At 38.2% G+C, this 14,015-nt stretch overlaps 1 protein-coding gene across 7 annotated transcripts in view; it reads right to left on the reverse strand.

Moving 5' to 3' along the window:
* Positions 1–14,015, reverse strand: part of NLGN1 (neuroligin 1) — a 315,661-nt gene that overhangs the window by 196,855 nt on the left and 104,791 nt on the right. For all 7 annotated transcript variants that reach the window (XM_026061200.1, XM_026061196.1, XM_026061191.1 and 4 more), the window contains one exon: positions 6,846–6,998. In XM_026061200.1, the coding sequence (XP_025916985.1) occupies positions 6,846–6,998 (153 nt within the window). The remainder of the gene's footprint in view (positions 1–6,845; positions 6,999–14,015) is intronic.

A 14,015-nucleotide genomic window follows, 5' to 3' on the forward strand; every position in this document is an offset into this window, starting at 1 on the left:
TGCAGAACAATGAAAAACCCCAATAAGTACAACTTCTGTCTTGCTTCTCATTTTGAGCAACAATAAACCCCTGCAACATGGGGAAGACCTTTCAAATTCTTAGTTAAGATATGTAAGTAATCTTTTTTTTTTTTCAAAAGTATATTTAGCTTGCAACATGCACAACACAAAAGATACTCAAAATACTTCTACAAAGACGTTGGTATCTATTATTTATTTGCTTGAAGGCAATTTTCATACTTTGCTTAACAAGGGATGGCAACCAATACACATCATTTACTCTAGCCCTTCATAGGCTCTAGTAGTTTGTCATGTATTAATGTATTCCGATTCAATTTTCATGAAAATAGCATTTGTTTGCCAGTACATCGTGGGGTGTAAGATAGCAGCATATCAAACAATTCAGTCTTCTATTTATTCTCAGTTGGAAAGTAATGCAAATTGCTACATTTTACTGTACAATTTTCTACATTGGCTGAATAAGGAAGACATTTACACATGGATCGCCCATTAAATGGAAGAAAAGATTTAGGACACTCTCTTGCCTGTACTGCTGCCAAGAGAGTTTTGGGCCCTTTAAATCTAGTGTTCGTATTACTCTCTTGAACTATTAAAAAGGACTGTTACAACCTGTAAAATATAGCTCTCGTTAAATTGATGCAAAAGTATCATGGGGTATTACATCAAAGACATACCATGTCAGTATTTAAGCTAGTACCTCTATATGTATATGACTTTGCACACACAAAAAAAAAAACCCATAAAACTTGAGCAATTCTATACATTTGAAATGTGTGAAAAAAATGAAAGCAGTGTTTGCAATGAAAATCACTGTCAAGTTTCCTCATTTCTTCCAAAGCCTCACAGTACACAGAAGTGCTTTATTTAAGCTTCAGAAAACTTGGGACTATTTTAATGTATGTAATTAAATACAGTGAACTGGAAATCCAGAAATGTACGATCTACTTGTCCTGCTCCTTCTATCACAAGTGTCAAACAAATCTCCATTTGCTTCTTTATGGGTGTTAACCAGAGGTCAGAGAAGACAGAGCAGCGTAAAACTCCCGAGCGAAGCGTGCCCGGCCCACCAAGACCACGGGCAGCGGCAGGTCTGGCCCGGATGCTGAGCTATAGTGCATTTCTTCATGTCCTGCTGCCTTGGCTGTAAATCCGAATATTGGAAACTCGAAGGATTATTTCAGTGTTGGAAGCCCCCTTACTGATACACACATTGCATAAAATTCCTAATTCATCCCCAACTCCCGGCTTGCTCTAAGACCGTCCGACAGATCCTTTCTGGGAAACTCTGGCACCTGGTAAAGGTAGAGCAGCCTAAAATCTGTCTGCTTAAAAGCATGGGGACAAGCCTGGCTTCCTGGCAGGTCTCCCATCACAATGCAGCCAAGGACTTAGGACACTCTACAGGGTATGGTACAGATTATTTTGTATACCCTTAACATTTGTAATATTGCAGATTAGAAGTTTTGCACAGGGATCAGTGATGGTGAAGAAGTCATTTGGTCACATATTCCATACAGGCACGTGAAGGTAGCTAGCCATAACTAGGTGACAAGAATTGTAAATTACTTCATCCAGGATAATAGCGTCAAAGATTTTGGTATTTTTTCTGAGCCAATAAGATGTCTATAATTTGTCTGCACTGAACATCTCTTTTCTTTTTTGCAAATATTATCAAGATGAAGTTTATTATGCTCTCAAAGATAAATCTGCTATTTGGCAAAACTGAAATACTCCTATTATATGATTAGATATTGATCGAGGAATTTATCTTACCAAAAAGTAATTTCTCTCTACGGAAATGACACAAACTACTCTTATGCCAAAACAGTTTGCTATTTTTTTGTTTACCAAAAAATAAGTCTGGTGACAAACATTGGAATAAACCTGTTATTTAAAATGTACCTGTACCAAGATAGAAACCTATTCAATGGTAAACAAAATGATGTCTTTGTGCCCTAGAAAAGAGAGAAGCGGGTGTGTATCCATCTATCTAAACAGATGGATAATGTCAATTTGCTGTGCTAGAAAAAGCACAAATAGAAAAGAAATGGTTCATTTTAAAAGTGCACTAGATATTCAAGGTTCCCATTTCATAAATATCTAGCCTGCTGTGCGCTGCAGTTGACCCTTTAAACGCATCCAGTCAATAACCTATTGTTTACTGTAAGTCCATTTTGTCACTTTGATGACACAGATTCGAGTGTGGCAATCTTCCTCTCGCGGCTCCGCTGCGTACGCGCCTCCCTTTGGCTAGCGCCACCGCGCAGGAAAGCCAGCAAATGTCACAAATTGCAGCAGGGCTGAAGTCCGAATGCTAATTCTCTTAACAGACCTATGAAATGAGGACACTGTAAATCTAGGTGAGCTGTGCTTGGGCCTCCTGCGAACTGGTGGTCCTGAGGTTACTTAGCGTATTAAATAAGAGTTGTCTAATACAGCTTTAGAATTGTAGGTATCTGTAAATCAGGCCTGGGAAGTAAGTACTTCGCCAGAGGTAATAGATAACTGCAGTGCACCCTCTATCTTAACCTCTTGGATTTATCCAGCATCAWGTTCACTTGGAGAGCTTCAGACCAAGAAACAGCGATACCCAAGGATAAGGTGGTCTTCAGTAGCACCTTCTGGACACTTTCCCTACAGCATAACCTCAAAATGTTAGATTTTCACTTATCAACAACTTAATGTTTATATATCTGAAGGAGACTGGTTATGTAGCTGTCAAGAATCCCCAAGAGTGTTTATGAATTATATTCCCTGCATGTTCTCCCAGTTCAGAAAGCTTAAATGAACGATTTTTGACTGCAGCATTTTGATGTGTTTTGCTATTAATTTCCCATCTTTACTTTCAATCTAATGTACTTTTAATTAGGCAATAATATATAATCTTATATTCATCTATCATTTTTACTCAGCATATTAGGAAAYGGAGAATAGAAGAAGGCTCATCAGAGACCCTTTGGTGGTACAGCAAAGCCAGAATAAAATGCCATCTCCTGACAGTGTCTTTAAGGTTTCATAAAAAGATAATGGATGTGCTTGTCACTGACGCTAATGATCAAACATTTTCCCAGTTTTACTGGATATTAAATTGTGAACTATAAAAGAAAACTCCACAGTCTAAGCAATATAGGAAAAAAGAATCTTGCTGTATTTTTTATCTCCTTTGATGTCTAAATAACTTCAACCTTCTTATGCCACCGTTACTTAAACTGAATAGTCTCTATGACATTAATGGGCGATGGTTAGCCCTATTAAAGGGAAGAGGCCTATTCTCAAGAGGAAATACAACTCAACCTCAGGTTGCAGAATAAGGCACGATAAAWTGCTTAAGTGACGCAGGACACTAATACAGCAAAATATCTTTATGTAAYTGACTAAAACTTTTTTTAATCTACCATGAAGCAATTTTTGAAATGGCTATGTCTAAATTACCTAGATGAGTTTGAAACATGTTTGAAAGATATCCTCTGTTTAATACTTTCAGTATAAAAAAATTATAACCACCATGGCAAAATAAGGAGAAGAACAAGACAAAAAAAACCAAAACAAAACAAAACAACCCACCCTATTTGATGGGAAGAACACAAAATAAGTAATTACCAAAATAAGGATCAGTCATTTTGACAAATCAGATCAACACTGAAAAATTCAGATCTAATTTGAAAGGACTTTAAAAAAAAAAAMCAACAAAAAAACCCCTGTGATTCTGTTCTGCTTAGAAGTAGAACAAAACAAAACAAGACAATACCTTCCAGTCAATTACAATAGAATTAGGCTCCTGAAATGGGCAGCTACTCCAAAATTGTTCTGACTCATTTTTCATTTCAATATATTGTCATCTCTCATTCTCAGACATATTTCAGACAAAGACAAAATTGTGCTAGGAAACTCGCTGTGGGTTTGGGGKTTTTTTTGGCTTGTTTTAAGTGCAGTTTCTCCATACTTCTTTCATTTTTATCATTGTTTTCTCTTTATCAAATAGATTTCACTTTTAAGTGATTTCTAACATTTCAGTTAGAAGTCAAGCATCTCCATAAAATGTAGGTCCTCAACCAGAGTTGYAAAAGCAAATCTATAGGACGAAGAGTGTCTCAGCTCAGAATAAACAGAAAAGCAACCTCCATTGCACTAAAAGCCTTTTACTATCGACTCAGAACAGCTTTGCAAAGAATCTAACATTGTAGCGTACCCTCGCTCCCCATCACTATTGGTCTGGATGAAAAAGTTTCTGTTGCAACTCTAAACATTTATTTAACCGGCCTCCTTGTTAAGAAACTTCACAGTGTCAATCTTGGTAAAACAGCGGCAAAGCTCCTAGGACATGCACAGATTGTCTATATTAAGATATATATCCACAGAGACGGATACAAGAAACCCAGAGCAACAAAGGTCGTAGGAAAGTGAGAAGATAAGCCTTAGTTTGTCCCTTACATCTTCTCATGTGGAAAAAAATCCCTGTATTACGTCTCCCTGGACACTCAGGCGTTTTACACAGCAGTGAAGTGAGATCTCGTTCTCCCACCGGCAACGGCCAGYGAAGAACAACCTCTCGCCTCACGTGATGTGATTCCAGTAAAGGATGCTGAGAATTTCTTGGCTATGTGTTTGCACAACCACAACATCTAATGTCACGGCAAAGGGTAACGTTCTGCTGTACAGGGCTGACCAACAGTTTCAAGACAGCAGAAGAAAAAGTTGCGTCTACTATGATTATGCAAAACTCCTGCTTTGAGGGTATCATCTCTCTTACATGGTTATCCCAAGACTGAGAGACATAATGTTGAAAGGCAGAAAAAAAATGCAAAGTGTGCAAATTCTCGGGTTTGATTACTAGTGTGTTTCTGCACTGCCTATTTAGTGATATGTCATCATTATTTATTTAATGTATAACTGATAGGCATTGAACCAGATATAAAATACATGAATGACTGTWACATACCGTTAAAAGGTGCATTTATTTTACTGAAAAAACCCTGACAGTCTGATACAGGATTATTTTACAAAAGTCGACTTGAAAGTAATTTCAGGTATTCATACCAATCACTGGATTCTGCTGTGAGTTTTAGAGGTATTACTATAATAGGTCCCACTCAAACGAAAATTAGTTCTTTGCCCCTTGAGGCTCTGTAAAGACCACATAATCCAAAGAACCACAAAAGCACGAGTGCAAATGAAATGCTCCCAAGCTCAGTAAGATGTTGCTGGTTGGTTACCTCAGGGATCAGTATTAAAATTACAAGTGAAAAAGCCATTATCATCAACCAAGGTGAATTAATTTTCATCTTTCAAGCAACTGGCACTTCCAAACACTGCAACTACAAGCACATTTAGGAATTAACCTCAATAATTTACACAAATAAACAATGCTTTCAGATAATGGATACTGTATTGCTGGACAAAATAAAAAAAATATTAAAAATAAAAAATATATATATTGATTAGAGGCACATATTATTAACTGCTGCRCTAACACGTGCTTAGGACTTGAGGTCACTGTATAAACTGGAAGACAGGAGGAGGGAGAGAAGCATACAAAATATCAGGATTTCCTTGCCGAAAGAAGTACATCACAGACAAAACTTCCAACTGGATCCCAACAAGATAAACTCCAGCAAAAAATAGTTATGATCACTCTGGAAATGATTCAGCCCCAGGTAAAACACGAATGCAATAGACTAAATTTCAAGATCTAAGTCAATATCCATTCCAATAAAAAGTCAGATTCACTGAATTTTTAATAAAAACAAAACTGATAGATACAAATTACCCAGACGAGCAAACCAGAATCAGTGAATTTGGGGATTATGCTAACTGACTTCGAAACACATAGAAACAGAACACTGCTGAAATAAAACGACCACACATAAGAAAACCAAAGCACCAGCCATCGCCAATGCCCGCAAATTGAAAACAAACTCCCTGGTCTTCAGAACTGACTCGCTGCTGTGAACGACAACGGGTTCACCAAGCCACTTTATACGTCACCGGTAATGCCATTATACCTATGTAAGTATTCTGAGGCGTTGTACTGAATTCTGTARTATTCTAGCGTTGAATTCCCACTTTCACGAGTTTCAGCATGCAGCATTTCAACAGAATGTGCGGGAAGAAAACAAAAACAAGTGTATCATTGTCTCGAGAGCTGTCAAACACATCATAAACAAATAGCAAAGTGTAATCTTTTTGGAAATACAAGCTACCAGAGAGATACCACACAAGTCTACCAACAACATCAGCATATGCTATTCACCTAAGCTAACACAGTCAAAGGTAACTCTTCATTCATGTTCTAAACTGGCCTAGAAAACAAATACCAGAGACATTTGAATTATACCCGTAACACTTTCTAAAACAACAATGAAACTCAAAACAAACAGGTAAAAGCTACAACTCTTAATAATCAATTTTGTCATAACCTTCTTTGCCTTCTTGCAATATGGAAAATCATGGTAATTCAGAAAATCTACTTCTACCGACATAAAACCCTATTATCTGTGAGTTAACATTAAACCTAATTTACCTATCTATGAAGTAAAGCAGCACCGTGTTATTCACAGAAAAAAGAACCCTTCAGTCTCAACAACTCAGCGTTGGGAACACCTGTTTCATATCACTAAATGCAGAGCAGAACAGCAGGCTCTTTCAGATAATACTCGCAATGCCTTTATATCTCATCCCCAGAACACAAACCTTTCATTTGACAAAATAGATTCGTAAATCAAAGAAAACCAAAAAAAAAACATTTAAAAAAAAATACATTCTCATGTGTAACATGAACTGCATTGCAGATAGCAGGGATTAATGGAAAGCTGAAAGCTTCTTACCAAGTACCCCAAGGCGATAGTTGACTGTGATGACTATCACATTCCCATAACTTGCTAGAACACTGCCATCATATAAATTTCCAGTGCCTTCCATGTAGGACCCTCCGTGAATATACACCATCACAGGCTTAGGTCCCCCACTGTCCCGAATGTCTGGAAAAAATATTAAGACACATTTTATCTCGAGAAAGTACCAAAAAGGATACATGCAATATTTTAATTTTTTTTTTTAGTAGGATTATTTTTCTTGAAGTGTTTCTCAAGCAACATTTATTAAACAAAGAAATGAGGGGTTTGGGCATCAGTGTCTTTTTGTGGCTTGCTAGCTTGTTTTAACTGAAGTTCAGATTTTTGAAACTCTTATTGGCCTCAGAAAAGCAGAAAGAAATTGAAATGGTAACATGATTGCTCAAATGCAGTGGGTCAGCGGTCTGATTCTGTTCCTGCTGAATTTGACATAAAAGAGCTACTAATGTCAGTGCAACCCCATTTAGACAAAGCCTGAACGCTTCTGAAAAGCTCAGCCCACCTCTCTGTGCACACAGCTGAAGGCATTTCACTTAATTAAGCTAAATAAGATTTGTCCTCCTATTTAAGTTGACGTGCTCTTTGATCCAATATGATCACTACTTCATGAAAAGGGGGGATAGATGACTTTAAAGCTGTTTAACACTTAGACCTCAAATGAGTATTATTTTGTAACCAGGGTAGCCTGAAGTTTAAGGAGAGCGGGCGCTTCTTATTTTACTAAGTTGTGAAAGCGACTGTGCGCTCTACCTGCAAAAATAGCTGCCTGCAATGATGCTTCTAAATCCCTTCCCAGCATTCAAGCAAATAGGCAGCTTCTAAAAAAAAAAAGTGACATTGAACTCAAGTATCTCTTAGCACCCATTTCAAAATCTCTCTAGAAGCTCCACTGTTCCCTCAGACTACAAAATGAGACACATGACATACTGCTTTTTGTTACTTTTTAGTAGAGCCATTTATTTGCGTACCTGCCTAAACAGTCGGATTTGCAAATGGATACACCTACTCTGGACAAAATGCTGAATGTCTAAGTGCAAACGTGATTCACCAGTGCTGCTTGTGAGCCACAGTCCTCCAAAAGTCCTTCCCAACTACCAGCTCCTCACGAAGCAACAGGTAGTTAACTGGGGGCTGCTGTGATAGCAAAGGTTGGAAGATTCTTTTTGTTGGAGTGGAAAGCAATCAGCTAAGAGGTAACTTTAAACTCTTATTTTATGTCTGGATTCATTTTTATTTCGATCTAATTTACTAGGTGTCTGACTACTTTCCACTGCCTGACACAGTCGGGAACTGTAGCGAACACTCCGGTTTGAAGAAGTTTTTTTTATCAGTATGGCAGTATTCAAGTAACTTCCCGTGAATACCCACTTCAGTGTTAGAAAAGACCTCAGATGTATTGTTTATTCCTTTGATTTGGAGGACTCTTAGTTCAGCTGCTTTCAGGTAAGCTCTCCGTAGCGGTGTTTGCAACGTTTCTGAAGCGCTGTAAAGACGACTAGGTGAGGGCAGTGAAACGAAAACCTTGCTTTTTGTATTTGGTGAGAAAGAACAGCACAGATGTGTCTGTTTATAGAAAGCCCGTTGCTGTTATTATTTTGATATTGATTCTAATTTGAAGAAAATGCCAGAACAGTCAGGATCAGAAATTGGATCTTCAATATTGGGAGTACGAGAACAATCATTTATTCAAGACCAAAAGGATGATGAAAGGTTGTGCATGAAATTGCTTGTATTGCTTTCCTCGCTCAAGCATACAGTAAGGGCTTTCCAACGTGCAATTTTCAGGGTGTAAAGCTAAGGAGAATATTTATCTTCATTTTCCATAGGATAGAATTATGAGCTCCCGAGGTTTAAAATCTGCACTGTGGAAAAAGGCTTTTCAAATTCATATACTGTTTTCAGTGGAAGGTTTGTTCGTAGTCTATGCATCATTGGCTTTTTTTTTGGATACAAATGTGGAAGCAATAATAAATTATTAATCTGAAATCATTGTGTGACTGTTCCCAGCAGAAATTGTACACAGTTAATTGTATGCTTGGAGGTAGCACAGGGGGAGACTGTCTCAGAATTCTTCTTTAATTAAAATTACATAGAATTACAGAGCACCAACTGTGAACAGTAATGAAATGTTGGTAGCACTGGTCTGTTTATCTGGAAAATAAGATCGAGATATTTAGAAAAGAATGGGTGTCTTTTATCTATCTGAGAAAAGCAGCACACAGTCATGAGTAAAATCTGACATATAAAGAAGTGATTCTCTGACTAAATTCTGTCTATATTATGCACTTATTTCCTATTAATAATAGACTTGTCAGGATTACAGCCAGATAAATAAAGACTATTTTTCAGCTTTTCCTCTGTGCCACGTCAGATCAGACGAGATGCAGTATGACTTCTCCCTGTGCCGCTTTGCCAAAGGCACCAGTCTTAAGAGAAACCCCTTCCGCAGCAGAAAGGTGGTGCCCGTGCGTGTCGCGGGCTATCGTCTATTCCCGGAGACCTCAGTGAGGTTATCGCCGTCACGCAAAATTCAGCTAAAGCTAGTGCGGCTTTGTGCYGTGGATTATACAGCAGCTAGGGAGACCTTCCTATGACGTGTAACTTTATCTAGAAAAGAAAAAGAATAGAGAGCGCTGCATTTTGAGGTCCAGTCTTACAGTCAGTGGTTTCCTATCGACAGAAGTGAGGTCTACCGCTAGGAATATTTGAAAGGTGCGGATATTCAGCTGGGAGAGTACTGCTTAACTACAGTGCAGGTTGTTAACTAGAAATAATAAGATCAAATGAAGATAGCAAAGAAGTAGACCATGGCRAAAAATGACACCATAATCAAGGATTGTTTCCTGCTTGAAAGACAGTAACTCTGTCATCCTTCTAAATTAAAATGGAGAAAGTGCTAGATAATGCTCTGCGAGGTGAAAGACTATTGGTAAAAAAGTGACAGACAGATGTGTTTTTCAAAAGCATTTACTGGAGTTAAGTGTCAACTCCCAAAGAAAATAAATGAGATTTTGGCACTCAGCTCCTTCGAACTACTTTTCAAAACCTGACCCTAAATGATTTGATAATTTGTTTCATTTTCAGCCTTCAGTCTAGTCCCAGTCCTTTGTGCTTGTGTGCTGGAGTGGTCTCCCTAAACTGCAGCAACATTTTCTCACGCTGTTAAATAGTTTATTCATGTAAGTAGCTCATTCCGAGTAGGCCTGAAGAGCTGGGGCACAAATGTGACATTTCTGCCAAGACGTGTAGATTTACATGCTGATTTTAATTGTGTACTTACTTTTGATTATCTTTTATTAAGTGTGGCTTTAATTAAAAAAGAATTTCAAAGACGTATGCATGGGATAGTGCTGTTCAAAATCCTTCTCGAATTCAACCCTCTCCGTTCTGTTTTATTCACACACAAGTTTTGAGTGCTGTGATTTGTTTGGCTTTAAACTGCTAGTTCATAACAACTAAGTAGGCCTTACTGTACAGCAGATCTTATTTATATGACATATAGGTGATACTTCTTATTATGGTTTCCATCATCTCCTCTGCTCTGTACCTCTCTAATGTTTGTCACATCTACTTTTTATGTCTGATCTTAATTACGTTTCAGGCAATTTAGGAATAGGTCTGTCTTTTATTCTGTTTGTTACATCACGCAACAGGGAACCAAGTCTGACTGTGACTACCAGCCACAATTGTCATATATAACAAAACATAATTATAGCTTCAGTCATTTGAAGCCGATGTGAATTGGCCATGTGACTTAACAAGTATAATTTGCAGGGAACAACCAAAATAGGAAAGGAAGAAAGCCTACCTAGAGACAACTTAGCACAAAAATATAATCACTTTAGCACCGATGTCACAAGCAGTGCTTTTCCAAATGGCTTTGATGCTACAGAAAATTGTGACATTTTGATGTATTGAGGCAATTTTGTTTTTTGAACATGAAACATCACTGAAACCGTAGAAAACTTTTTAGATTGGTTACTCTAAAATATGTGTTCCTTATATAGAACTTTATATGGATAAAAGTGTAAATATTCCATAATCTTTCTCCCTAAAACTTTTAAGTAGAGCATGGTAACAATCAATACAGCTCTTTTAATCACTTAAGGCACTTTTGAAAGTATTTGACCTTTCAGTTCAAATCTCATATATGCACTGCTATTTTAATAAGTCAGTGCCCTTATCAAGACTAATATGTAGATTTCCATTAATGCCACATTTTTTACATGCAATATAAAGCCAGATGTCCTGAAACTACTGAGGTACCTACTGAACTTCTGTTGGGAGTAGCAGGGAAGTTTTGGCCAAATTTCATTTATTTAAAATACAGTCAGCTCCCATCAAGTTTCAGCTAAATGGAATTATCCCCCCTTTTTTGTATCTGTCAAACCAATGGATCATTTTGTGCATTCTTGAACACGCGGCTACACTTGTCTGAGAGAAAGGGCTTTTATATAATCCTCCATCAGGATCTCAAAGTATATTATAAAATAATAAAATGCAAAGTGATGGAATTTGGTCAGGCCTTTACAGGAAAGCATCTGGAGCAGGTTCTAATTAGAGTGGAGCCTCAACAGCCAAGGAGGCAGTAATTTTAAACTATTAAAATATGAACATATGTCATATTCATATGTGTCATATTCATGAATACGTCAGCAAAAGCCACCAGGCTCTTCACTGTATGAGCAATACCTGGTAGTAATATAAGTATAATGGAGCCCCAAAGAGGTGCTTACAGGTGTGTCAGAATTTTTATTATGCATGTTTTCAAGTGTTAACAACATCACTGTAAAAATTCAGCACAATCTGAACTAAAGTTCTCAGTCTAAAGGGAAAATATAAACTGAAAAATTTAATCTGCAAATGAAATTGGAATCTGTACTACTTGGGAGTTCGAAGCCTAGACTMATGTGAATGGGCGACGGTATGAACAGCAAACATGTGAATACGTCTATGTGTATCAGTCAATGACTCCATCCTAAGCGGCAACAGTTGTGTTACTCCAGCCTGGCTGGAACTCATTAGAGGCTATAATTAAGGCTGGAGCATGTGGTTGCCTTGCGAGGTAGACAAATGTGTTCTGCTGTTTACTGACCTCTGAAGTCCGAAAATGTACAGCTAGTGCCAAACTGAAAGATTGTTTCTCTCTCCATTTCTTACCATGACAGTTGAAAACAGATGAAATGCTAAAGTTAGCATTCTATTTTAATACTAATCAAGTGACAGGGTTTTCTGGAGAAGATCCTCCGTTCTGAAATGTGCTTCTTCGCTTGCACCCGTGGAGCTACAGTCTGTTAAACATGAGAAGGGATTTGCAGGTGGATTCTGCATTATTAGCAATTTAAAATTCAAAACTGGATTTTGTTTGTTTTGTTTTGATTTTAAACATGCTCTGGACCAAAGACTTCATTCAATGAAGTCCAACAGTCCATATAAAACAGAGCATCAGACTAAAATGTTCAGCATGATCACACCGTAACAGCCTGTGAACAAACAGCAGCATCTGTTGATTGTCCTAATTCTCAGAGAAGATTGGGGTGGAGAAGGGAAGAGTAGAAATACCCAGCAGCTACAGAGTGGGGCCCCAGCGCCAAGGCATATGCTTCCAGTTCCTTGCTCTACTGCGGCCATGGTGTCTGCATTCCTCACACTTAGCATCTGAACTCCTCATTGCTAAAAATGGAATAATAGCTTTCCTCTAGCTCAGAGGGATGTTAGGAGACTGAATACATTAACAACTGCGAGATGCTCAGACAGCATCGGGGGCTGCATTAGGATCCACGCCTGGCAGATTGATGTGCTAGGTGAGGTGTGTATGACAGAACGGTGGATGAGAAGAACCTGGCTGCGAGCAGTCCTTCACGGACGTGTCACACAGCACTAACTACCCAGAAATCCAGTTCTGATCAGCGAGTACATCGGCTGATTAATGATTTGTGTTGCACATTATTTAAGTCATGCTAAGGTTTTTAGCATACAGGAACTAAGGGTGCATAAAGAGTCACCGTTTTTGCTGTATCCAAATTAAATGAAGTTAGACAATTAACTTTAGGACTGCAATAAAAATACTAAAATATTTTAATTTTTAAACTAAGCCTGGTTTCCGGACTGTGTGTGCATATGGGGAAAAGGCAGTTTATTTGACTGCTGAGCCACCCGAAGTTAAATTTTGCATCTACACTAGATATTGCTTAGCTGTATGTCAGCAAATAGGCAAATCCACTGCTGCTATAAAAAAGGAAAGTCTAATACTCACTGGTTGCAGCTGCTTTTGTGCCACTCTTTTTGTTGCCTGCTCAGGTAGTTCAATCTGAAAAGTAGGTAAGCAATTTTCAAGTGTAGACACCAAAGGGTTACACAGAAACAAGTCTGCCAGCAGACTCGAGGGGGAAAAAAAAAGACATTTATATATTTTCTGACTTTGCACACATTTTGCACTCATAGAATTTGAAAACACCTTCATTTTTTAAACTGCAAATTTGCAGATCATTAGCTGGTAATGTGCACTACTGCCTTTGGGTCTTTTGAAAACAAAAATGAAAAATGATCTAATTAACCCTGGTCTACTGGTTGCAGCGCATGCCAGAGATCCAAGTTTGATTACTGACTCCAGTCGCTGGGCTGGCAAGGTTTGGACCCCAATGCTATGGTAGTGGCATGTAGCACATGGGAGTAGGATTATCGAACAGTGTTTTAAAATGAAATCTTCTAATCAGAGTCTGATGTTTGAGTGACACGATATGGAATACTTTCTAGGCATTTGAGCCAGGTAGCTGCTATGGAAGATCTTTCTTCAGACAAGGCACATTATAAGGAATGAAAGTGGGAGCTCCGAATTTCTAAAGCAGCACAGAGAGCATCCTGGGCACTTCAGAAATTACTGGACATCTGGTTATGTAGCAGGGATGCTGCACTTACGGGAGGCGATCCTTGCTCACCATATACAGCCCGCTATCCCTAATATTCTAGCTGCATAATTCATTCAGTTTGATATTTGTTTTATGTTTTCATGTGTAGAATTTGTATCGACTAAAAGCAATCATACTGCGAAAGCGGGCAGTCAAAACCTGACGGGTTTGATGGACAGGTTAGCAGAAATCTTGACAGCGGAGATGGCTTTTTCATTTACCTGTCTCTCTGCCT

Source organism: Apteryx rowi, unplaced genomic scaffold (assembly GCF_003343035.1).
Source record: "Apteryx rowi isolate R43461 unplaced genomic scaffold, aptRow1 scaffold_10, whole genome shotgun sequence".
Lineage (NCBI taxonomy): Eukaryota > Metazoa > Chordata > Aves > Apterygiformes > Apterygidae > Apteryx > Apteryx rowi.